Source organism: Denticeps clupeoides, chromosome 11 (assembly GCF_900700375.1).
Source record: "Denticeps clupeoides chromosome 11, fDenClu1.1, whole genome shotgun sequence".
NCBI lineage: Eukaryota > Metazoa > Chordata > Actinopteri > Clupeiformes > Denticipitidae > Denticeps > Denticeps clupeoides.
In genome coordinates, this window is record NC_041717.1 from 15,764,809 (window position 1) to 15,791,475 (window position 26,667).

General features: G+C 43.8%; 1 protein-coding gene across 2 annotated transcripts; it reads right to left on the reverse strand.

Annotated features, from left to right (window-relative positions):
* Positions 1-26,667, reverse strand: ncor2 (nuclear receptor corepressor 2). Of its 2 annotated transcripts, none has more exons than XM_028996104.1 (45): positions 26,545-26,667; positions 19,410-19,605; positions 18,863-18,981; positions 18,256-18,433; positions 16,810-16,992; positions 16,623-16,736; positions 15,074-15,130; positions 14,862-14,914; positions 14,702-14,768; positions 14,335-14,507; positions 13,459-13,549; positions 13,181-13,359; positions 12,991-13,045; positions 12,809-12,907; positions 12,595-12,713; positions 12,274-12,431; positions 11,831-11,893; positions 11,603-11,745; positions 11,341-11,476; positions 10,690-11,098; positions 10,462-10,564; positions 10,122-10,347; positions 9,865-10,008; positions 9,648-9,754; positions 9,350-9,563; positions 9,168-9,265; positions 8,842-8,977; positions 8,608-8,724; positions 8,273-8,344; positions 7,526-7,767; positions 7,038-7,377; positions 6,707-6,904; positions 6,369-6,617; positions 6,185-6,274; positions 5,775-5,966; positions 5,202-5,370; positions 4,696-5,057; positions 4,418-4,554; positions 3,971-4,170; positions 3,676-3,795; positions 2,684-2,826; positions 2,547-2,594; positions 2,291-2,461; positions 2,013-2,189; positions 1-1,877 (listed from the first exon to the last, which is right to left on the reverse strand). In XM_028996104.1, exons 2-45 carry the CDS (start codon positions 19,512-19,514, stop codon positions 1,696-1,698), a joined length of 6,738 nt encoding a protein of 2,245 aa, XP_028851937.1. In that variant the 5' UTR covers positions 19,515-19,605; positions 26,545-26,667; the 3' UTR covers positions 1-1,695. The 2 variants fall into 2 exon arrangements, with proteins under 2 accessions (XP_028851937.1, XP_028851936.1); XM_028996103.1 differs by having other exon boundaries at positions 2,013-2,192.

Here is a 26,667-nt window from a genome sequence, read left to right on the forward strand (position 1 = left end):
TAATCACACCACAAACTGTTTAATGACAATAAGCTTTTTATTTAAACATTAAGGCAGTGTTCTTTTTTTATTTTGTTTTATTACCTTTTTTTTTTTTTTAAACACTGCTTTACACAAAGCTTGCTGGTGGCCATGTCTGAACAGTGTCAACAGTTTTCTTGTGATTTCCAAACTTGCAGCAAGCCACATAAATATGTACAACTCTTCAGGTCTATGTACATTGCTGCCCATCAGACAGCGGGCTGACAAAAAACAAAAAAAACGAAGATATCCAAACACGCACAATGCAGCTGTATGAGGAAGCAGGTCGTGGCTGCCCTTCAGACTGGAGGAAAGAGATGGAGGAACGGTAGAGATGGGGATTGGACTGCACATTTGCTTAGAGATTAATGAGTCTGAACACATTAAATGCCTTAAAAATAGACAAAAACCAAGCAAGTGTGTGAAGATGGGCTGAGTCCAGTGTGTGAGAAATGACTGGCACATAATGCAGGAAGCCTGCAGCTCATGCACTTCATAAGGACACATAAGCTGTCCTCGGGTCCATTTAGCATAAAGTCAAATGTCAAATTGAGGGCGTGATCCCATCAGAGACACAAAGCCCACCCCACCAAAGACAAAAAAAAAAAAAAAAAAAAAAAAAAACGCCTACAGGTCTGAAAATGAGTTTAGTCCAAAATAAAATCCTGTTCAGAGCTGCACTAAGTGCTTCACATCCAAAAAACAGTCAGAACAGTTCATGTGTGTTAATGTAAAAAATATATATAAAGATCCAAAGACGGTGAATACAGTCCACACTCTCAGTCTGAAAACAACTAGGCACATGTATAATGGGGAAATAATATGGAAGTGTGGTCAAATATGGACTGCACGTGTACCCTGTAACCCACTGATGAGCGCCAGCATTGAACAGATTATCACAAAGCAACAACAGTTACAATGTGACACATTTAAATGATAAAATCATCAGTACTAATGTCTCAGCACATTTTCAACACAGGACAGAACTTTAAATGCATGTATATACTTTATATTGGTTTAGATTTTAAAAATAAGTAAAAATGTCTTAAGAGTCCATTTCTGGATGCATTCTAGTAGTGGTACAGAACAGACAGACACATACACACAAAAAAAGACACACAGTCCCAGTCAGTCACACATACAGTCATCAGAGGGATCACATCAGCATGATGAGGAATGGGATCAGCTCAAGTAAGCCACAGAGGTGAAGGTTTCCAGCAGTATCATTGTGTGTGAGAAGTGACGAACTGACTGAGTTATATACTTGATTGATGTTAATTCTGCTCCTTTAAACTCTTTTGTTTGTACATAGAATAAAATTAAGTATTTAAAAAAAGTATATGTGCATTTGGCACAGGACACACAAACAATTACAAGGACAGTGTTGGATCCAACCTCACTATGTTCATAAGGCAAACAGGAGTCAGAAGGGCAAAAAGTGGGTCTGATAAAAGTACAGGAATGGGGGGGCATGCACACACACACACACACACACACACACACAGCGAAAAGTGTGAGGTATCGTCAGAGCTGAGGGTTTCATTGAATGTGTATGCGGAAGTCTGTTTCTGCATATGCAGTGTTCGGTTAGTGAGTGTGGACAGCAGCAGCGGAGGTCATGCGTATGTGTGTGTCGGTAAGGGCGAGAGAGAGCGAGCGAGCGAGGGTGTGTCTTCACTCGCTATCTGACAGAGTCTCATACTGAGAACACAGTAAAGGTTTAGGCTCGTCCTCCCAGCTGCGACCTTGCCCCACCCCTCCTGCACTCTGACTGGTCTGTGTGGGGGAGGGCGTGGGCATGCTGCCTGGAAGTCGCATAGTCATGGTCAGGGGGTTGTAGGGAAATGGGGTGGAGCCTGTGGCAAAAACAGAGAGTGGGAATATGAAACACATAAGTATTATATCTAGCAACAATTAATAATATTTAATAAGAAAGATCTGGGGCAGTATTATAGTGCCATATAGTAAAAAGCGCAGGTTGTGTGTAGTACCAGTTGAGGACGGTCTGTCCTCCCATGTGCGGTTGCTGATGGGGGTTCGGCGGCTGCAATCTCCCTCAGAATGGACGGACGACACGGAGGACGGTCTCTCCCCAGCTGAAGACCCTGGACCAGGAGACTTCACCTTGCGGCCATTCGAGCGCATGATGGCCTTCATCTTCCCAGCTGCTGCTGCGTGTGCACATACAGAGCCGAAAAAAGAGGAAAATATGAATAACGACCGACTAACATCCTGAGCGAGTGTGTCTGCGTGATATTTTAAAGCTAACCTTGCAGCGAATATGGGTCATCACCGCGACCCTCAGTTGCTAAGGCAGCAGCAGAACGCTCATCTGACTGCTCATCATATTTTCCCATCAGAGCTTTGCGGATTATTGCCTCCAGACCAGTTGTGCTGCCCCCACCCTCCCCCACCACGTGGGGACGGACATTCACCACACCTGAGACAAAGACGTCTATTATAATTCTATTTTAGGTGGTGGCAATGGCGCAACCTTCACCCATGAGAGGAGTCACATAGCTTACCGACACCTGCAGGCATATTAAAGATCTCCGTTCCAGGCTGCCCGGAGTCTGCGAGGCAGAGGGAGATGCAAAAAGAGGTCAGACAGAGGTCAGGCACGGGAGCGAGACAGCAGACCACCGCATCATCTGAAACTCACTGAATTCTGTCTCACTGCCCAGAACGGTCATCTTCTTTATCATCTCCTGCTTTTTCACCTTCACCATGGTGGAGTTGCTCTCAGTCAGTTTGCTGAAGAACGTAGGATGCTGAGAACCACCAGCCGGAGAACGAGAGCTCATACTGAGAGAGATACACAGGGAGGACGTGTTGGGAGTGAATGAATAACACTGACAGGAGGACCTTTACGTCCAAAATAATGAAGGAAGGGGGTGTGAGGGCTGCAAGTCATGTCCACATGCTCCTCCCTCTTTAAAGGTAATAAAAACATAATTAAAATTCATCTTCTGGGTATCAGGAGTAATTACACACCAACAAAAAGTTATGGGTGGGAGGTGATTGCTTGCTAGTTCTCCCTCTGCATTTTTAAATTCCTCCATGATTTTATATCCATTTCTGGGGATTGATGCAGCCTATACGATTGAGTTCATGATAACTTTTCTAAGAACAAATGGAATGCAAGTGGCAACGTTTTCAGCCATTGTTGAGGGGAAACAGCAGGGAAAAGTGAACTTGTTCAAGTGAGGAAGGTAGCAGTAAATGTTGTTGGTAAATTAGAGACAGATTGGTCCATCTGCCAATGTCAGGTACTGGCCAAGATATTTCACAAACTAGTCATACATATGACGCAACTAATCAAATTACTAACAATGAAGTTAATATGGTCTACATTAGCATTCTGTATTCAGGATTTTAACAAATCAGGATTGTAGCAATTTTACATGCTGCTGCCCAAACACAAGTGTGAATGTATTTGTCGAAAGGAATACAGTTATTGGACAAATTTGCAAGGTTGCAAAGAACTCATGAGGGCTGGATGAATTTGCATTAAAATCACAACCTTGCAAAATCCTGGAGGGACTCAGAAGACGAGTAAATACTATATTTCTTATATATAGTGACACCAAAATTGGTCCTTTGGTCAATAAATATTAGTTTATGCAGTGTGTGAAAAAGTGTATTGTATTTTACCCTTGTTCTTGCTCGCTGGGGTAGGATGCCTGCTGTGTATCAGCTTCAGATGCAGCTCCGACTGGAGATACAGGCTCAATGCCATCTGTTGACACTGGGGACATCTTACTCTGAGGGGATCTACATACACACACACAAAAAAAGTTGAGCCAGAAGTTGTCACATAATGGACCAGTCATCAGACTGAACTAACAGGAACCAGTAGTAAAATCCCTTGAGAAAATGACTACAGGTTTCAGAGTGGCAGCACATTTGATGACCAAACATCTTAGTCTGTACATCTGGCAGGACGTACCTGTCCCGGAGTCGCTCTGCGGAAGATCCCTCTGGTGTGTAGCGGGACCCCGGTGGGGCATCAGAGGGACCAAGCTGGGCCTGTGGAGCACTGGAGGGACGAGAAACATCCAGCCCAGGAGAGCTGTGGGACCCAAAAAGAACAGGCTGGGGACAGATCTGTCCCTGCTGACTGCGTGTATAATCCTTCACTATCACCTCCTGTCAGACACACACACACAAAGCATTATTAAATCTGCAGTCATTAAATACAGAAACCCACACAAACCAAAAACATTCCTAACACACAACTAAAACACAAGTATTCACAGCACATCACTTTTTCCACATTTTGTTATGCAACAGCCATATTCCAAAATGGATTAAATTCAATTTTACTCTACACACAACACATAATCTACTGTATACATACACAAACACACTTTAGAAAGTACTTGAAAGTACTCACACTGATATGCTGGGCCAGTGTGACCACCCTCTGGCTGCCTTTAAGGTGTGGGGATGTGGGCAGGGCAGGGGACAGGCGCTCATCTGAGAGAGGGTGGTAGAGACCCGATTGCTCCAGAGAACCAGGCTTTTGCTGGACTATGGTTGGGGAAGATAATATGACACCCATTACACACAAGGCATGATGGGAAAAGCAATAAAAAAAAAAAAATAAAAAAAATACAATAAAACCAAACTTGTTGTGGTGAAAGACTGATGGATATGTCACTGTGATCTTACCAAGAGCCCGTAGCTCGTCCTCCTGAAGGGGTAGGCTTTTAATCTTGTCCTTACTGTCCCCCCGGCTGCCTGGATCTGTGGTGAGTAAGGGGAGCCCTCGGCTCAGCTGCTGTGCCACAAGGGCAGCCTGTGAGTAGGGGTATGCGCCCCCGGGGACAGGGCTGGACAGCTTGGAATCAGACTTCCCAGTAACTGAGGGGGGGTCCTGTGTGAGTTTCGGCAAGCCTATTCCCCGCTCATGAGATCTCCCCTCCTCACGGCTCAGATCTTTACCGCCACTTGTGTCCACACCCACTGGGTACACCTCCCTCTGAAGCTGCCTGCTGTTGCCCGAGTACCGAGAGGAGCCTGGCGGATTAGACCTGAAGACCAAGATAAGCGCACACACACATTATGACAGTTCACATGACAATTTCCAAAAATATGGACACTCAATGTCACAAATATAAAATGGATAACATCCATTTTCAAAAACAATTAACTAGGAAAACAGAAGAGTGACTGACCTCAGGACAGATGTGGCTTCGCTGACCGGCAGGCTCTTGACACCAGTGTTGTGGAGGACACTGGGTCTTTGCTGGATGCTTTCCTGTGGTCGAGGTGAGGCTGGGGAGTGCTGAGAGGGATAGGTGTGAGAGGGTGGACGGGTGCTGATACTGGAACTTGGATCGTGACCTGTAGTTTATGGACAAACACAATTTTACACATTCACACATTTTTTCCCCAAAAATTAATGAACCCAAACCATTCAATGTCGAATTTGAAAACATATGTTGTCCAATTCTCTGATCAGCAATACATTGTTGGGAATAATTATTAATTGTGTGTTTTACACTTTTACTCCTTCCAGAACATTTCAGACACTGTTGGGAAGACCTAAAACTTTTACAAAGTACAGTATATAACCAAAATAAAAACATAAAAAATATATGACTACATAGCAATAAAATATATATCATCCTAATCATTCACAAAAAAAAAGGCTGATGACACAGATTAAACAGAAATGTTAAGAGTCCTAAAAAGCCCTAATTCGACGCCGTACACATAGGAGTGTGTAAATGTGTGTTTGTCCATACCTGGTCTCCAGATGGGAGCGTGTTCCACAGATCCGTGTCCCAGGGAACCAGGTTTTTCCCTTTCCCGATCTCTCTCTCTGTCTCGGTCCCTCTCTCGGTCCCGTTCTTTCTCTCTTTCCCGCTCCCGCTCCCTTTCCCTATCCCTCTCTGAAGTGCTTGATCCTGGGAGCTTGCTCATATGTGATGGTCCGACTGAAAAGAAATACAAAAAAGGCCATTACATTCATCAACACTAAGAATCATGCAGTGAGTCAAAATTGTTATGACTTCAGTACAATTGATTACACTTTATACAAAACTATGTGAAAATAACTTATTTCAGGGCACACTTCCAAACTTCTATGGACAATGGAGAATAGAAACCATGATGACAGTGAAAGCATTTACTATTTTGCGGCCTATTGGCTTACCTGGTGAAATTGGGGAGGCAGTGTATGGACGGTTGGAAAAGGTGCTGGAAGTTGGAGGAATATAGGTAATGCAGTCCATTGGAGTGGGGCCTTAAGACAGGGGGAAGCCAGGACATATTAGTAAGGTGTTTGTTATTCAGAAATTCTGAAATTTGTTAAGGGCTGGTGTGTGTGTTTCTCTCACCACGTGCTGTAGGCGAGTAGGCCATGGTAAGAGGCTGTTCCCGAGGTGAAATACCCCTTAGGAGGTCTGGTCGAGGGGTTGCCATGGGAGTGGTAGGCCACTGGTGCATCTGCTGTGAGGTGATGTAGTCAGTGAAGAGCGTGTGCCTATTTTCTAAGGCGGCGGTCTCTGGGTAACCCCGGATCAGGAAGGGTGGATATGGGTGGGAGTAGCCGGGTGGTGGGGTCAGGTGACGGGATAGGTAGTAGGCTGGGTACAAGAGCATCAATTGGTCAGTAATGTTTTTCAATGAAAGGTGTGAATATTTATTTAAAAATTACATTCCTTGGCATAGGTACCTGGGTCAATGGGAAGACCTCTAGAAGGGTCAAAAGCCAAAGGAATCTGGCCACGATACATTTCTGTACCAAGCCCCTGCAGCAATCGCTCGTATGAGGCCTGGTGTTCTGCCATGCCCGCAAGTGGAGATTTGGTGGAGGGTATTTCTCGTGGCGTGGGTGTGGACTTGCGTTCCTGCTGCTGGTTCTTACTGGAGACTGCAGTGTAAAAAAAAAAAAAAAAAAAAAAAAAGTACAAATAATCAAGAGACCACAAAGAGAAGCAAATATACAGACAATGTCAGTGAGGTTTTAATTACATAGCTTGGTGTATTCGTGTGACTTTGCATACCTTCATGCTGCCGCTGTGACTGCTCTGTTCGTGGTGGATGGGGTGAGCTGCGGTGAGTGGGGCCAGGGTAGGCAGTCCTGATCGGTGGACTGTGGTGAATTCTGGAGCTCTGCTCCACAGGGGACGCACGTGACAGGGTGGTAGGCGTGCTGACAACTGCACTGGGACGGCTCTTAGGCGGCCCTGATTCCTCATACCGGCCCCGATCCGATCCACTCTGCTCAGTGCGGAGCTCCAGGTGGGGTGGCAGTGGTTGGAATGGACGAGGGGGGCTGGCGATGATGGAGCGGACATCGTGACGCTTTGCAGAGCCCAGAAACTCTGGCTTAAGAGGAGTGCCCTGAGAAAATGTGGAAGGGAAAAAAAAGACAGAAACACTCCATTATAATAATTAAACTGATAAGCTGCAACATTATGACAGGTTCAGTGAATAACGCTTGTCATAATTGGCCATGGCTGTGGCTGGACATTGTCGGAAACAGAACCACCTGTGTGATGGAGCCTTCTTTGGGTGGTCCTGGCCGCAGTTCCTCTCGGGGAATGAGGTGGATTGAGCGTCCTGCTTCCTTGACAGTGGGAACCACTCCTTCGTAGCCTCGACCCTTATGCACATCGTGTGGCTGGGAGGAGCTCCGCGGGGGAGGAGACTCTCTTTTTATTTGCTTTGGCTCGCGATGGATGAACTCATCCTGAGTGTCACCATGGCGTTGGTCGGGATGGCGAGGGGTCCCTGGGAGACGGAGGGAGAGATGAAATTGTTCATGATTCTGTTAATGGATGTCTGTGGTAAGTTGTAATGTGATGAACATTGAATGTCATTTGGACTAGGTAAAAAACAATAATGTTATTGATCCAAAATAAGTTTTACTCAAAAGAGATATAACTGATTAAATTTAGGAAGTCATCGAGATGAGCCTGAACACCAGTAATCTTGAAGTAGTCCCGTTTTAGAGCATGCAAATACCACAACAAACCGTCCCAGACTCATGTAGACTCCTGACTTCAGCTTTTAAGATGTGTATATTCTGCAAAGCTCTTCATATTACATATTATATTCATTTGAAGTACACTTGTATAGTACAGTTGTCTGATTTATGTCTTTAAGTAAGAATCTAAACCAAAACTTCATGATATCTTCACATCACATTAACCTTTAATAACCTGTACAGAATGTGACACGACTGCCAATTTTTTCAGGACTTTTCCAGGACTTTCATGAACAGGTGAATCCTCACCCTGAGATATGGATCCACGGATGTGGTGTGTCTCCAGTCTCCTGTCTGGCGGCAGCACTCGGCCAACAAGTCCTGTGTAAAGGAAGAGAGAGAAGTGTAAAGATTAGGAGTGTATCTGTATTATGACACAATTTCAATGTAAAGCCATGTGTCATATGTTCAAACTATTCTTAGACAGTTGTCTATGCTACAAACATGTAACTCAAGATGGAATTTCTAGAACTTTATGACAGTAAACTCGCTACTGATAACGATAAGGTAACATGAAGGGAAGAATCAGGATGCATTGATGTCCCAAACAAAATGTCTGACCGGCCTGACTTTCACTTACTCACCCTCACAGTTGGCAGACAGTGCTTCTCGGGAGGGCAGACCACGCAAGATCCCACCCTCCATGACATCGTAGGGTCGTTTCAGCCCCAAGGCATCTCCCCTTCCATCATCTTTTGAGCCTGCAGGCCAAAAGCAAACATTTGAAAAAAATTAAGAAATCTGTGTAAACTAATTAGTATGTAAACAATCAATCAACATTTTGCGTGTATGTGTGTGTGCAAAACACATGTACGCACGTTCATAGGAGATGATATGTCCACTGATGCCTTCGTACAGGACATGAGCTTTAGAGGGTGTGTCAGCCCGTGTGGGGCTCTCTTCAGTAATAAAACGTGTGATGGTGCCTTTATACAAGACATCAGCTGGAGTTCCCTAAGAAAAGACAGGCCGAGTGTGTCAGTGTGAGTATTTAGTTCACACAGAAAAAGCAATTGTGAGAGATATCAGCATCAGGATTCTTTCTAATACTCCTTTAACCCAGAACAGTGTGTCATTCAGTTAAACACCATTTGATGATCTTACTCATACACAAAGCACCACTTACAAACACACAAAAGCTAACCTGTGTTATGGAGCCACCACGATATGAGACTGATGCATCTTGAGGAACTCTGGTACCTGGAAGGCCCTTGGTGATGCTGCCACCCTGTACCGCTGAGGCTGGAGTGAAGCATTACCAATACTTAGGCAACAATTCTGATTAACATTAACCTAAAAACTGTGACCGGTAAGAGCAACACATACCTCTAGTGCCTGTGCCGTCATGGGCACTGGCCTGGGTGGACAGGTTCTCTGCCTGAGACGACGAGGGCCCACACGGAGACAACTGCTCCTGTTTAACCACAGGAAATGCTCCCCCTATTTTTCTAGGCTCAATCCAGGACAGGCCCAGGGAGGCAGGTGGGACCTTGCCATGTTCAGATCCATGTGCTGGGCTGAGTAGCTGTACTGGGGTACCCTGAGCAACACAAGATTAAGAGCTTTGTTACTACTGAATGTTTGAGTATGCGGATGTCTATACTGTATGAGTGATCGTAAGTACCTGAGTGATGGAGCCCCCAGGTTTGGTAGAGGAGATGAGGGGCGGTGGTTCTGGCATGTGAAGTGGCCGCACAGCAACCATCCTCCCATCCTGCAGAGCACCAATGGCTGAAACAGAGAGGGGGAACAAAAGGACAAGCAAAGATGAACAAAAAGAGTGATATGGGCAGAAAGTCAATGAATGGATAAACAGATGAACCAAGAGGGCAGTTCCTCACCAGGGCTGTAGTGCAGCAATGACGCATCTCGGGGGGACAGCTGATATGGAGACATTGTTGGACGACCTCCCAAGGACCTCAGACTTTCCTCACACATCTCCGTTCGCTTCCCGTCACCAAGAGGCGAGTGTACACGTGACTTATCTACAAACATACATGCACAGAAAATCTATCAATAAAGAGAGTCTGCAATTACCACTAAGAAACACACAACAAAGAGGACTAAGTATGGACAGATGAGATGAAAGACAGCCTACCCTCCTTATCACGGTCAGTGGACATGGGGCTGCAGCCTCGTGGGCGTGGACTGGCACTATGTTCTCCACTATGAAGGTGATGAGGTGGCTTCATTGGCTGGGCAGTATGGTGCTGTTTAGCCATCTGGGATGACTCGTGTGCCATGGTGATCTCCTGCTGATAAAGAGCCAGCGCATGGGGTGGAACCACACCTGGCCGGCCCATAGCTACGGATAAATCAGGCATCTGATGGAGAGAGAGAAATTAATGACCAGCCACTTGATGTTATTTTCTATATTGACATCTGTTTTACTATGTACTATGCTTTCAAGTTTATTAGACTAGCAGAAGAAAACTCACTATTGGTGGGATGGGTGCAGCTCTTTGCTTCAGTTGTTTTAAATCCAGTGGCTTCTGTAGAGGAGAGATCACTCCATCGCGACCAAAATTCAGCAGACTTGGCCTAAGAGAGAGTGATTGAGACAGTAACAGAGAGACCAATAATATGTAAAAATGTAATTTTCATAATTCTGACCTACACCTACACATCTTTACACTTTCCCAGCATTAAACCTCTCTTGCTCTCACCTGCTCTTTTCCATGCTCTCAGTCTCCTCCACTTCATCAGCACTGCAGGTGGCACTGGAATCACTGTCACCATGGGAACCTGTCTTAGGCTCCCTCTTTCCTTTGTTGTGACCTTTGACATCAGCGTCAGATTCCAGAGACAGAGGTTTCTTGTCTCCACCCTCGTGTGACTCCTTCGTACCCTCCCCTGCCTCGGTTTTAACTTCCTGCTTAATGCAGGTCACATGGCAATCACCAGGGGCAACGGCTGACTTCTCCATCTCCCCTGTGCATGGGTCCAATGGACCAGCATCTTTAGCTGCTGTGGTGTGGGGTTTAGAGCGGCACAAGATGTCGTCTTTGGACTTAATATCCTCTGATGGACGAGGAGATGGCAGACTGTCAGTATCAGAGCTGTTATTGGCCCCTCCTAGAGAAACGGAGTTGGAAAGAGAGAAATTAAATCAATGGAGGATAGTTTTTGAAGCGTTTTATAAGATTTGATGTACTCAGAAATCTCAGATTCACTAGCTCAACAGTCAAAATTCTTTAATAAAAACTCCACATTAGGTTTGGTGGCCAATCAAGTTACTTTTTGGGGAAACAACTAACCAACAAAAAGGAAGCTTGAAAAGTTTCTGGTTTGCGTGTGTGTGTGTCTGTGAAGGTTACCCTCTCCATCTTCATTGGTCTCCTCCTCATTGCCACTGACCCCTGAACCCTCCATCTCCTCTTCCTCGGCTGCAGATGGTGCTGCTGCCTCTTCACTCTGTACTTTGCCCTTGCGTCTGGCCTTCCGCTCACGCTCCTACATGCACGCACAGGCACACACATACACAAAGCATCTGATCAATCTGATGTGATTTTTGGGTCAAGAAATGTAACCAACAGCTCAGACACCACCACCCATACAACCTGACAAATTAAAACACACCGATTTTAGCTTGTGCTGCTGCAGGATCTCATCCAGTTTCTGTCGTTTTTTGTAGTTGAAGTAGAAGTTCTTGCACTGGGACACTGTTTTGGATCCCACCATCTTAGCAATGGATGACCAATTCCGGCCAAACTGAAGCAGACCTGAAGCACATGACCATGTTTAGAGATATATGTAGTACATAGAAAACACACACATGCAAGCAGAACACAGACAAAAGGTTCGGACCTTTCTTGGCCATCTCCATCTCCTCCTCAGTCCAGCGTGAGCTCTCATTCATCTCTTGATTGGCTGCAAATCGAATCAGAAGCAGCAGATTGCAGGCCATTTAAAATTTTCAGAATAATGCTGAAGATGACAAATAAAACAGCACTGGTTTGCAACATTCGTTTCCAATCTTCACTACCTATTCTTAGGTATTCCACAATAATGAAGAGGTATATGCCAAAGTAAATGAATAGCAGGAATGTCATTAAGGCTGTGCCAGATCATACCATATGTGACAGCACCAGCATAAATGTTTCAGGATGATGGAGCAACTACATTCCCTAGCACACACGTTGATAACACAATTCTAATGAGGAGTTAGCTATTAAAAAATTAGAACTTGAGGAGAGAGGTAAGAGTGGAAACTTTAACATTAAGATTCAGCAAAGGTGTGCAGGACTGACCCAGGTCGCTGTTCACCGTGTTTGCACTCTCCTCCGTCTCATTGGCCATGGAGCGAGTGATTCGGCCCTTACGATGCCCACGGCTGTTTGCTGTGCTTCGGCCCTTCACTGTCACAGCTGGTTCCTTCTCCTCACCATCCTCACCAGATGTGTCATCTCTACACACACACACACACACACACACACACACACACATTTTCAGTTTTGTGTCCAGCGAGGCTAAAAGTGTCTAGGACACCGGACACCCAAAGGGTAAAAGCCCCTAATTAAAAAATGGAAATAGTTTCAGGACCTATAAATAAATTAAACACTAATACACACTTCATCCCATCCTCCTTATCGTCACCCTCCGTTTTCTCCTCCTCCCGCTCACAGTCCTTCTCTTTTTCCTTCTCTTCTTTTTCCTCCTGAGTGTTGCGACTCACTTGCTGCTGTTGGTTCTAAAAGAGAAACACAACATCAACACACACACACACACACACATACACACAACCGTGGATCAACAATTCATGCAAGCCATTCAGTATACACGCACCTGGCTTCTGCCCCTGCGCCGGTAGCTCCTACGGACAATGTGTTTGTAGTTCTCATTCTTCTTGGTGAGGTAGTAGAAGAGTACACACTCAGCGACGGTCTGCAAATCACACACAGAGGTTCTTAAAAATTGATCAATTATGCTGTGTGGACAAAAAGCGTACAAAAGTATGTAGAACCGACCTTTCTCTCCAGGAAGGAAGCGATTAAACCAAAATTCTTTGGGTGTTGAATGAACCTAGGGGGGAAAAATAATACATAAATAAATAGATGGATGGATGTCAAGCTTCATTTTATAACAACAAGAAACAGATGATCTGATCCAAGCAGATTTATTTATAAGTCTGTGCTGGACACGGGCACACATACTTACTTCTCACGGAAAGTGTCCTTCTCCTGTTCACTCCACATGTTCATCACCTGCCGGTCCCTGTAAACCTTCATGGGGTCGGTCATTAAGCCGTTCATGTTGATAAATTTAATCCGCTGCTGCTCTGCGTCGAACAGCATTGGCGGAATAACAGCCAACTGGCGCATCTGCTTCTCAGAGTTCTACAGAGAGATGGAGTAGGGAGAAGTGGATGAAGTGTTAAGCGTGCAAAAAAAAAAAAAAACACACACACTTCAGAACACATGTAGATGCTAGCTCACCTCCTGCTCAGAGATACCATCAATGATCTCAGAAACCTCATGCTCACTTCGAGCGGCTGAGGGTAATCCTCCACCACGCTGCCCTACCCGACTGTAGAAACACATAACCACACAAATAAAGACCACATAACACTGGGTACTAAATTTTGTGCTATTGTTGTACAGATCAAAATGCTTCAACTGAGCATGGAAAATGAAATATCTTTCAGTACAAAAAAACATGTCACTGTCACATGTAGAGACAGTGGAGTCTGTTGATTGATCTTCCATAAATGACGTGATGTCACGTCACAGAGGCCAGAAGGAAAACTCTTTACCAGAAAACTCACTGTACATATGTTCTTGGGACTTTTAGTACTATAATGAAACTCAATTTTGATCCATTTCACCTGCATCTGAACTTAAACTGTGGCAGAAACAGTACATGAGTACTGTTACTCAATGTAGTATGAAGCATGACAACTATATCATAAGTGTTTAGTTGCAGAGTACATTTATTAGGGTGGTAGTAGCCAGTGGGTAACACACTCGCCTATGAACCAGAAGACCCAGGTTCAAATCCCACTTACTACCATTGTGTCAAGAGACACTTAACCCTAAGTTGCTCCAGGGGGGACTGTCCTTGTAACTACTGATTGTAAGTCGCTCTGGATAAGGGTGTCTGATAAACGCTGTAAATGTACATTTTATACAACCTCCCCACAAGATAAGATTCCTACAGACAGTTTAAAGTACCTGGAAAAAAAACTACCAGATTGGCCCCAACATAATTTTTAAATAAAGTACCTGTGCATGCGCTCCTGCAGCTCCCGCTGTTTTTAAATAAAGTACCTGTGCATGCGCTCCTGCAGCTCCCGCTGTTTTTAAATAAAGTACCTGTGCATGCGCTCCTGCAGCTCCCGCTGTTTGCGGATTTCGGGGAACTGTTTCTCGTAGTACTCGCGCACTTTACTCTCTTTCGCCCGCCTTCGTGGATTGTTTTCGATGCGCTCCACCTTCTTTTCCCAAGCCTCCATCAGTTGGTCATAGCGCTGGCAGAATTTCTGCTCCTGAGGTGCACACACACACACACACACACACACACACACAAAAAGACAGAAATATAATTGTACCTGATGATCACTGTTGCATCTAAAATGTTCAGGTTAAAACTTCTGTGGTTCTGTCTGGCACACAGACATATTTTCTGTCGGACAATGCAGGCTTACATACAGGAAGTGTGCGTGTGTGTGTTTGAACTCACCCACTGCTTACGGGCATGGTTTCGCCTCTTGAAGTACAGAATGAGCTTCTTTCTCATGGCTTGGTTTCTGTAAGAGAGCACAGTTAAAGAGTTATCAGTCACCAGAGTTATCGGCACCATGGCGGCAAAATAATTTTGAAACACACAGACACACACTCACATTTTAATATTCTCATGGTACTGCTTGGTGTCAGATGGCTGGTTGTAGAGTGGCTGAGAGAGGAGGGCAGAAGTACAGTTTAGGTACTTGAGGGCATGTTTGCCAGAGTCTCACAGTAACTCAGAAATGAAATATCAGAAATGAAAGCAAGGAAAAGAAGAGAAGTGACCTTTAATGCCTCAATCTACATCAGGTGACTAACAGATACTCACCAGCTCCACTCTGGGACCCAAACCCTCCAAGATTCTGTGAGCCTCTTCAGCTTTTTTCTGCATGGAAACGCACACACACACACACACACACACACACACACACACACACACACACACACAGAATGAAGAGTCAACCAACTGAACAACAGTATACAATAGATATAGCTGTATCAAGATCTACTCTCTTGTTAATACAAATTACAAATGGAGCACTTTTATGTTGGTCATAAAATTAACCTCTGAATATAACAGAAAAAAAACATTGCAAGTCAGGGCTCTAGACTAACTTGTTGCACTGGTGAACCTAACTGCAGCAGTGGTGGCCTAGCGGTTAAGGAACGGCCCCGTAATCAGAAGGTTGCCTGTTCGATTCCTGATCTGCCAAGGTGCCACTGAGCAAAGCACCGTCCCCACACGCTGCTCCCCGGGCGCCTGTCATGGCTGCCCACTGATCACCAAGGTTGATGGTTAAATACAGAGGACACATTTCATTGTGTCACCGTGTTCTGTGCTGCAGTGTACAACAATGACAATCACTTCACTTTCACAGGTTCACTTTTTTCTTCTTTTTAAATCGTGGTCCATAAGAAATATTGACTAAATAATTAACTAACAATCTGGTTAACAAAGTTCCTTATTTCAAGCACAATTTTACAAAGATACGTAACTTAATGTGTTTGTGCTTAAAGTGTTTCACTGAGATAAATTAAATAAAAATAAAATTAAATTAAGAGGTGTTTTAAGGGCTTGAACCTAATTATCATTTGGGCGTGATGATCTTGAAAGGCAGCGGGGAGAGGGGACACTGGGCCAGTACATTTATCACTGCATGTAATCTGTTGTATAGGTGCATTGTGCTTTTTCTGCATTACTTGATATCTTTTTATTTGGGTCTGCATGGTAAATGAACAGTCAGGCATTAGTGCAAAAAAGGATGGTGACGCGGTGAAATGGAGGATAGCTGATGCCGATTATGTCCTGGTTGCACAGGCAGCAAAAGCCGTGGGGGGGGAAAAAACGTTGACCAGTAACAATGACGTTAAAAATGTAGAAATTACTCGTAGTGCATGTGAAGCATGTTGGTACAGTCATGTTGGCTGGCACCCGCCGCCACAATAATGTCGGGTTCAGGCTTTTAAAAAGCTGCACTTGTCGAGCTTGTCGGGTCCAGTCGGCCTGATTAAAGCGTTAATACGTGGCTACATCCACTCTGCCTACCTGACAGGCTACTCACCCCTCTCTCTGTCTGACTGCAGCATGCAGCACTTTCAAACATACAAGAATATCTGGACAACAACCAATAAGCCGATCTCTGCTTGGTTTAGAATACAGTATGTTCCTTATGTTGCTAGAACGTTCCTAATGTTGCTAGAAACACAGGGAGTTTACGGAGACTTTTCTCCCCTGAATGCCTGGCAGTACTAGTCGCACCATTCCAGGGCCAGCTCCAGGCTATGCAACGTAACCCTTGCTATAATGCATGCATATCCAGCAGCGTGCGAGTAGTGTGGGTGTGCCTGTGAGTTGGAGTGACTGAGCTAGAACTCACTCTGTTCTCATCATAGATTATCTGTACCAGGCTGCGGTGTTTGGCTTCGCTGGGTGGTGGGGAAATGGAAGGTTCCGGATCCTGCGGCTTTGCTGCCTCCTCCTCCAACTGTTGCTGAGATAGTGAAGACAAAGCAATGTTGAGAAGATGGGGGGGGGGGGGAAGAAAAAAAAAGGTACATACAGACCTGTTTTTTGCGTAGCTTGCAGATCTGCTGCTCAACCATGGTAATTTCTCGATCCACACGGTCCATGTTCTGAATCAGCTCTTCCTTGGAGAATCGTGTTGGAACCAGTTCCAGATCAGAGTCCATCTGAACCGGACTGACGGGTGAGACTGGCTCCAGCTTCCCAATAGAGCTAACCCGCTCCTGGAAGACCATGCACACACACAATAATTTTTTATTCACATGACTATATAAATCACAAATAACACAATTACTAATGTTCAAACATGCGCGCGCACACACACACGCAGACTCATTAAAGTTTGCAAGATGAAAGAATGAAGCATCTGAAAGAGTGTTATTTTAGAAACTCTTTCTCCTTCTCCCTGAATTGTCACAGCTGCCAAAAATATTTTGCAGCCTTGGAAAAAAAGCACACTCTCACTTCATGAAATGCAAATGAGCATGCATCTTATGCGTTATGTGAATGCATTATTTGCCTTACATCACTAGCTACTCAGGATTGAAATTCTATTTGTCTAGGAAATGAAAAATGCATTTACTGCTCTGGCATTGCAATGAAAGTAGCCTGCAGCTATAAGAATGGTATTGTCTTCTGGAACTGTGGCATGAATGTCAGAGTCAAGATTTCGGACTAGGTTCACATACCACTGTAACCCTACATGTGAGTCAAGACAGTGATGACAATTAGCTAATGTCTGGCAAGCGAAAAGGTGCCAAGCACCTCCCACAGACAGTGACAATGAACATGATGTCCCCACTTCCTTGAAGCACAATTGCAACTTTGGCCAGTTCAGTAGGTGCTTCAGACTTAAAGGTCCCCTGACACCTATCACCATTTCTAGCCACTGCAGGACCATAGACAGGCTAGGGGAACTCGTATTAATGTTAAATAATCTCGCAAAGTTACATTTACAGTTACATGATAGGGGATTTTTAACTGTTCGCCTAATAAACGCTTAAATACGTGCGATGTGCTGGAAAAACATGTCCGATTCGCTGAGGCACAATTTAAAGGATTTAAAGTATCTGTTTCTGACGGCTTGGTGCCAGATACCACAGCAGACCTCCAGGCCATTTTTAGTGCCAATGAGCGAACTACTCAATATACGGTCATAGTGTAATGACTGATTTTTGTGCCTTAACATATAAGCGGTAAAAAAGGTTATTACTGAGGCATTCTTGATTAAATAAGAGTATTATTAATAATACATTATTTAACAGGAATAAAAATATGAAAACATGTATAGTTGTCTACAACTTTTCAAACGATACAATAAAAACCATAAATACTAACAACTGCTGTTTTTATTGAACGAGTCAGTGACTGAATCACTCCCCTAAAATATTTTGTACTGCATATCACAAGCAGCCATCAAGCTGCTGCAGGAAATAAATTTTTCATTCTGATATCTCCTACAGTAATCTTGCCATAAAGATTCTGACCTTTGACATGTCCTCCGTTCCAGACAGAGGAAGAGGTGGACGATGAGAAGGGTGACGAATGAGGGACTCTGGCCCCATGTCCAAACGTGGACGTTTCATCTCTGAGTAGTCCACCTCTGACTGGCAGTTCGCTTCAGGCATGTAAATGTGCTCATAGCGAACATGGGTTTCTTGACCTCTGTGAATAAACACACAGCACCTAGTTACAGGTAAATGCAAGGATTTCAGTTTTTCACCACAATGCTTATAAAGTGCTTTGTCTACAATGGTGTGCCACAGTTGACATGCTGCTGTGCGTTTTACCAGCAGTCTGCTACAAATGTCTTGGGGAGAGGGCACTGGGTACACACATATGCATTTACATATATAAAACACACACCTCATCTTCTTCTTGCATTAATCCTATGGAGGTTTGGTCTTCACATAAATCACAGACTGGATCAATTTCCCCTACACAACTTACTGAGCTTCATACCATCTGCCGCTCAGTGCAATATTGGCAATATTGTGTTTGCATTGTGATTCATCTGGAAAACTACTAGAATTTTTTGGAGTATTCACAAATGAAGCAAATAAAGCTGCTCTCTTGTGTTGTGCACATGTGTACCTTTCACTGCCAGGCAGGAACTCTGACAACAGGGAGAGTCGGCGTCTTTGTGGCTGACTCAGAGCCAGATGTGCGGAGTAATCCCGCTGGTGAGAGTGGTACTCCACCAACCCGACGTCCTACACACAGCCATACACAGCACAGTCCATCAAGTCATTCCACATAAGCAACACTAATATTGCAACATCAGGTTCCTTAGGTCCTCTTTCAGACCTTCATGGCCGAGCTGCACGTCCTTGACCAAGCAAAAGCAGATTTAAGGAAACACCTGCACAGCCGGCTACTAATACCAGAATTTCAAGAATTAAAATACATTTAACAATTTTCCTTTTTGCTTGGTATGACATTGAAAGCAGTATAATAACATTTTTTATTTAGTTACTGTCCTGTGGCACAAATTTTTTTTCTGCCACATTACTGTAAACCAGTCGGTGGCAACTAAACAATTAGGATAAAGATTTATATATATAAAGATTTAATTTTATTACAAACTAAATTATTTAACGCCGCACTAGAGGTGCCCTGGTAGAAAGGGGGAGTGGCTTACTGCATGTGGGTGGGGCAGCTGCAGAGGCAGGGGTGCAGGGCTGGGCAGGTGAAGTGCATCCACAGTCCTGCGGCCCTGAGGCACCGACTGCGGGTGAGATGACATGCTGCTGCTTCCTTTACACACAGGAAGAAGGTGATGTGTAAATGCCAAAGCAGTGCATTATGGGTACTGAAGTCCTCACACAGTCAGTGACCTGTAAGAAGATAGAAGAATGCAAAAGTGAGTGTGATAGCCAGGACAGAAGGACAGTATGTGGAAAAACGACCAAAAATGGTTTCTCTAGCCACATTTATATTGCCATTTACATTCAATACATTACACACTAGGGGTGCACCAGTACAATACCAAAACATTTGGTCCCCCCAACTCTACATGCAGAGCTATAATGGCCAAAAAATGTGACTTTATAACATTTTTAAATTTAGGCCTTTTCACTATACCAACTGGAACCAAAAACTTTGGCAATCTAATGTGGCCTTGATGGCTTTCCATTTTGCACTAGCTGGAGTAGCATGTGAAAAGGTGTGTATGTTGTGATATGTTGAAGGAGCTCAAAAAAAGCCCAGACAATTGACCGGATGCAATTTCAAGGTCACAAAAGAAAAAGAAAACACTGGGACACCCTAACTTAATCCAAATCTCCTCTACGGATTCACGTCTCTTCCAATACACATCGCATGTGGAACAAGCCAAGATAAATTGAGTATATTCTACATCCCTTCACTGAAGCAGCTGCTTTTTGGGGAATTCATCCCTCAGCAGTACAGCTTCCATCCATGTTTGCCTTAACCATCACAATTTTAACAACATTGCACATACAAGTAATCCACAATGTAACGATGGGAGATCTTTACATTGGGCCCTATGATTTCCACAACAATGAAAACACGGACACAAACTAACAAAATTGTGTCTGCAGCCCACTACACATGTTTCCGGTTGAGGCGGGACTTTCACACACACACGCACACACACGCACCAACACGATGTAAAAGCATGGTAGGCTGTGGCAAAGAGGTTGTCAGCGTCGAATCTGGACAACTGCCTGCTCTGTGCTGCCCACACAGACTCGGCAAACTCTGTGCAGATCAGCAAATAAATCATCTTATTCAAAAAGTGATTTTATAATCACGATTTCAGATCAATATGCAAGTGATTTCGAATGTGAAGCCCTTTATTTTACAAATGGAAGAATGTGAATTAATGTGAAATAGTTATTTGCACGAAATACACATATTATTTACAGGTAAATGGTTTACAAAAGCAAAAAGTAAATGCCAAAGCACTTTGATGAAAGTGATTAACTGTGATGTCATACTGTATTTATTCTTTCCCACCCCAATCCGCTTCATAATCAATTTTTAGGTATAAGGAATGAACATGATTAAAATGAAAAAACATGGGATTCAGAACAATTAAAACAGAAAAAAAAATATTTTTTTCTTTTTCATGTTTTCATAAGACCCAATTATGAAATTTGCATATTATTATATTTATTGTTTTCCCAGGGAAAGTTTGTTTTTACTGGTATTATCATAAACAATATGATATGGTCTGCCAATACCTCAATTGTCCAATACACCCTCATTGGGTCATTGGTCATTAACTCTCCAGGAGGGCTATGGCCCATTGGCACTTTCAATTTAAAAGTAACCTAGCATACGGTAGCCTGTAAAGCAATAATTTAATGTCCAATTACCGTTGTGCCTCCCCCCCTCACCCTGCTGTAACTGGAGCTGACGTGGAGGAGATGAATCACAAAAATTCAAAGAGGCACAGTCGACCAGCCCAAAAAGGTAACCTATAACAGCTTGGGTCCGTGTGTCAAGTTGAAAGGTGAGTGTGGACAGGAGGAGGCAAATTGTGGCATCTTACTTGCCATTTATTAACTTTTGGTGTTTCAACCTTGCTATGCCCAACTAAACGTTCAGACATGAATAATATAGAAGTCACGTGTTACTTACTGTTACTGTTCTGTTCAAAGGTGAAGTAAAAAATGAAGTGATAGCTCCGTCCCAACACACAGCTTGTCTTAAAAGGTACATTTCACATGAAAAAAAAAAATGCAAAATGTTTTTGAACAGACGGCCCTTCAGGCAAAACACAAGGAAAATAACGCATTGTTCGCTTCATGCACAACACATGTAGCAAAAACAAAGCCCAACCCCAAAAACACAGTACAGACTGTACCAAACCTGTACCCCTACTTCATATTGAATGGAAGTGTATATTCAGTTAGACAAATATATTCATTCATTACTCCATATCCTCCATAGGTACTTCCACATGTTTTCTATAGGTCAGTGGTCCCGGAACTAAATGAGGTAGTAAAAGGATTAAAAATTATTTTTATCATGCAGAGAAATCCACGAGAGCGAATCACTAACCACACACACACACACACACACACAAACACACACACCTAAAACCCGCTAAATACCACAGACAAAGAGAAAAAACATCCAACAAGGGTGGAGATAGCAACGAAACTAAGAGATAGACTTTCAGCTGCCATTACTGGAGAAAAGAAGTGGGCGGGGCATTTACTTATAAACACCAGAGTGGGCCTCCAGACCGGAGTAGAAACACATGAGTGTGTGTCTGTGTGCACACTTACACACCCCCACTCACTAAATCCAGCACAGCTACACACGCCACCGGCAAGGAGATGGCAGTTTGCCAATGAAGTCAATGAACTCAGTCACCCAACATACACACACACACACACACACACACACACACACACACCCTCCCCTGTCTGCAGACTTCTCTCTTCACCAATGATAGGTATGGTGAGGATTTTAGAGCCATTACAATGGAGCTTATCCTTCCTGTGAACTAGAAGAGAAAAAACAAATCCTGCCTTATTGAAGCCAGATCATCATATCCTTCTTCTGCACTAGTTTCTAAAGTACGTAATTATCCATAAACAAGCAACATATATTCAAAATAACCACTATTATGGATATAATGTGATTATTAAAATGTAAAGAAATGCCAATTACATTCACATTTAGAGCATTTATCAGACACCCTTACCCAGAGCGACTTACAATCAGTAGTTACAGGGACAGTCCCCCCCCTGGAGCTTAGGGTTAAGTGTCTTGCTCAGGGACACAATCGTAGTAAGTGGGATTTGAACCTGGGTCTTCTGGTTCATAGGCGAGTGTGTTACCACTTGGCTACTACCACCCGATTATTTTTTTTTTTTACATTTCAGATGCTGTTCAGAGGTGTTGTCTCACTATTTGATTCTATGGACAACGATTATCAATGCATTTAAAATGATTAAATTAATAACAAAAAAAACAAGGCAAGGTTTTAGTCATTTGTTTCAAACCTTCTGAATATGACTGGTGGATCGCAAGTTATTTGCCAACACATGGCTGTGTAAAATAACTGAAAACAATGTGCTCTATGGCCCTGTACTAAGAAGTTACAAAATCAGTCTTATCTAAGAGTAAGACTACTGTAGAGCAAAGTGTCATACAAACAATGTCAAACTTGGGACAGTTTCCTGTTCGTGGATTAACCCGAGTCTTAGACTAAAAGCTTTCTTGGATTGGGAACTTTGCCTAGGACTAGGCCTAAGCCATGAATGGGAAACTGACCCTACAACTGCCAGGCCTAAACCGGTGCGCTCTTCATTCCTTTCCACTGTCATTTCAACAAACATCCCACATTTTTTTGTACTCAATGTCAAAGGTCAAAGTTCAATGGTCAACCTACCAACAGCAAACTAAACAGTGGCATCAAGATTTAGGATTTTACGCCACACACTGTACATTACAGTCGCACAGAGTATTGCTTAATATTTTACAGTAATAAAACATAATATATTTTTAATGTGTGTGTGATTAATATCTCCTCATGATTTTACTTTCAGGGGCTACCAGTGTGCACTTAAAGGTGCCTCTTCATAAGACTGTTCTAAACATAAAACAAATGGAAATGGGAAAACAGAGAAGCAGCAGGGCTGGACTGCAGTATGTGGAAATGTGGGAGTATGACAGGAAGCCTGTTGTAATGAATCTCTCTGCATTTCAGTCTCTCTCACTCACACACACACACACACACACACACACACACACACACACACACAGGGGAAATGAGAGAAGAAAGTGTGTTTGTACAGGTGTATACGAGTGTATGAGGACAGCTGTAAGATGGGAAAGACTGAGAAACAGAGACTGACGGAGGGCGTTTGTATGAGCATTTGTAACTGTAAATAACAGTAAGAAATCAGCCATCCAGTACTGAAAACTGAAAGGAACACAACGATCTTGTGTCTGAGAAATAAAATAACACTTCCCGACAGTGACAGGAATAGAGAGGAAGGATAAAGAGAAAAGAAGGGATGGTGGGATGGAATCAGATACACTGGGGAATGTCAATCAGTATGATTTATTATATTCCAAGTGTTCAGCATGCATCCCCCCAAATAAAGTACAGATTTTTGCCACTCACACAGACACGCTGTAAACAGCTCAATCCCAAACCACACCTCCATCAGCTGCAGAGAAACAAAGCCTGTCTCGGGGCGTCTGTCACTTAATTCAGTGTTTGACCCTTAACCTGCAGATTCCTTGGCTGGCAAGAGACAGCTGCCCTGACTAAACACACAAGCGCGCACACTCACACACACACACCTCACAGTATTTGTAACAGGCACAATATTCCCAACCGAAAACTCTCAGGATAAAAGTTCAGCAGTATTTTGCTCAGACGAGCTCGGATCAATACAGCATATTGATAGCAAGTACATGATGTTATGCATGAAGAGCACTTTGGACAGTGAAGATAAAAGCATACTGCTGACTGAAAGGGATTTTTAAGGATGCCTCAACACTAAGAAACATACAACATTTAAATATTAAGACTATATTATTAAATAAGGGGTGAGAGCAGTCTATCAACATGTGTCAAACACTTCCTCCAATCTGTACAATCCTAATACCCCTTGTACACAGGCGGCATCAAAAGCATGATCTCTGCGGTACACGTCTCAGCAAAATGTCAGCAAATGTGGCATTAGTGAACACACCCCATCTGCTACGTTTTACTTCCTACTTTTTGTTTGATGCTTCAAAAAAAAAAATCTGTATTAAAAGAATTACTTTTTTTAAAAATAAGGTATGTTTTTATGGTTTTCCTGTATTGTATATGGTAATCCTGTACAATGATTATGCATTGCTGACAAGACTGATGTAGAAATTTCCAAATACTAATATATACATATGTATATACCTAAATGGCCATAAATCAGATGCATATCAAACCTAGTATTATTTATGAAAGTGACTCAAAGCTCATTTGAATAGATTTGTCACATTAAACCAAAAAAACTGGGAACGGTAGATTCTCTGTAAAATAAAACCAAAATGTGGAACATCATTTAATGTGTGTTGAAAAGCAATGTAAAATACTTACTAATTTCAATTAAATTCAAAGCAAATTATTATCATAACAAAGACATTCAAATTTCATATATGTTATATTGAATAGTGCATCAGCACTTGGTCATTTTAGTTGCATATATTGGTATTGCATAAACATTATTTTATTGAAGGTTTGCACAGTTGACACTGTTTAAATATTGAAATATTTGGTGCAATAGTTTTGTCTGGTTTTAACAAGTGTGACTAGTTTCCTGTCACGTGCATCACATGGCAACTTTTCAAACTGCTTGTATGGCTTTTGTCATAACTTTATATTGAAGTACCCAGTAATAAAGCATGACAAGTACTACATACATGTCACACTTGTTCATAGTTCTGACCACTAGTTATGGGGATAAAGTAACTTGTCTTATCAAAATGTCCCAAGATTCCCCTAGAGAATTGTCCAAACGAGTCACCCAGAAAGCCAAACAAATGATCTGGAAAAGACACATAATCTAACTTAAATATTGACCAAATAATGTGCATCCCTCTTTAGTGGACAAATGGACAAATACTAACACACTGCAGCTGGTGAGGACAGCAGAGATGGCGACCACGAGCATAACAGAACATCAGCGGCACTGCACCTCCTGCTGCGAGGGGCAGACAAAACCAGACAACCACAAATGGACCTGGCCCCGTCCTCACGTTGTCCTCGACCAGAGTCAAGCTGAGAAACAAGGATCCGAGCTGCGACATAGGTCACAGTCTCTAGGTTTGCGTTAAAGTTGTTCGAGAACAGATGAGAAATGCCCATCAAGATCTTCGTTTCGATCATGCCATATCTCCGTATGACTGCAGAAAGCAATGGGATGACGTGTGTGTGTCGTAAAAACACGTCTCAAGGGCACATCAGCGAGATACTTCAGCGACTGCGACCCTGCACTTTGTTCTAGTGTAGTTTCGTTTTGAGCAAGTATTTGGGTCAAGCCCAGCACAACCCTGCCAGAATCTCATCACTCCGCCGTCATTACGTAACCAGCAGCGTGAGCCTCATAAATCCCATCAATTAAATGTCGGAATCGCCGACGGCCACGAACGCATCGACTGTAATGGGAGAAGTCGTGCATTCTCCTCCGGCCGACTGGGACGAAATCCAGGTGTGGCGATGTGACCGACATGACTCCCGCAGCCCGAGCTTCCTCTTCTCCCACGGCGCTGAGCATCAACTCCGGGCCAGACTAGCGAGCACTTCTCCGTGCGCCACACTGCCAAACAGTCTAAACAAAACACGTACACTGGCACAGAGTCGTCTCTTTTTCACCAAGGTCTTTAATAAAATCGAAAAAAAAAAAAAAAAACAACCACCACACTGGCGTGTCAGAGGCTAACAGGCTAACGCTAGCTCTGCTAACAGACGAAACGACCAAAACAGGCTAGCGAGCGGCTAGCTGCTAATGCTAACCGCTCGGTTCTGCGCCTATTCGGGCTCGGAGGCCGCCAGCCATAATACAGCGGGTCCGCACAGTTTACTACCCGCTAGTAGCAGCCTGACAACAACGCCGGCCTCGCTTTACAAAAGCCAAGCTTTTTGTTCCAGATAAGAGAAGCGCGGCCGTCGCTGCGTGCAATACCCCGCGAGACGGCCCGGCCTCCGCCTCGCTCCGCGGCGAATCCGGGGGCGCTTAGGCCGGAGTAACGGTACCGGCAGCGAGCGACGAACCGGGAAGGGACGGGACCGAAAGCCTTACCTTGGGGGTTCCGCGCCGCGCCGCGCCGCGCCGGGCCTGCGGTGCGTCCTGTAAGAACCGGGTGCGCCGAATGTCCAGCGTATTCCACAAAAAAAAAAAACAACAAGACGGCGCCCGTTTCCG

Coding starts and splice junctions, on each gene's coding strand:
- ncor2 (XM_028996103.1), bottom strand. CDS start 19,514: ATGTCATCTCACCCGCAGTCGGTGCCTCAGGGCCGCAGGACTGTGGAT. Junction 15,131..16,622: donor TAATCTATGATGAGAACAGA/GTGAGTTCTAGC, acceptor GTTTCCATGCAG/AAAAAAGCTGAAGAGGCTCA. Junction 5,967..6,184: donor TGCCTCCCCAATTTCACCAG/GTAAGCCAATAG, acceptor ATTTCTTTTCAG/TCGGACCATCACATATGAGC.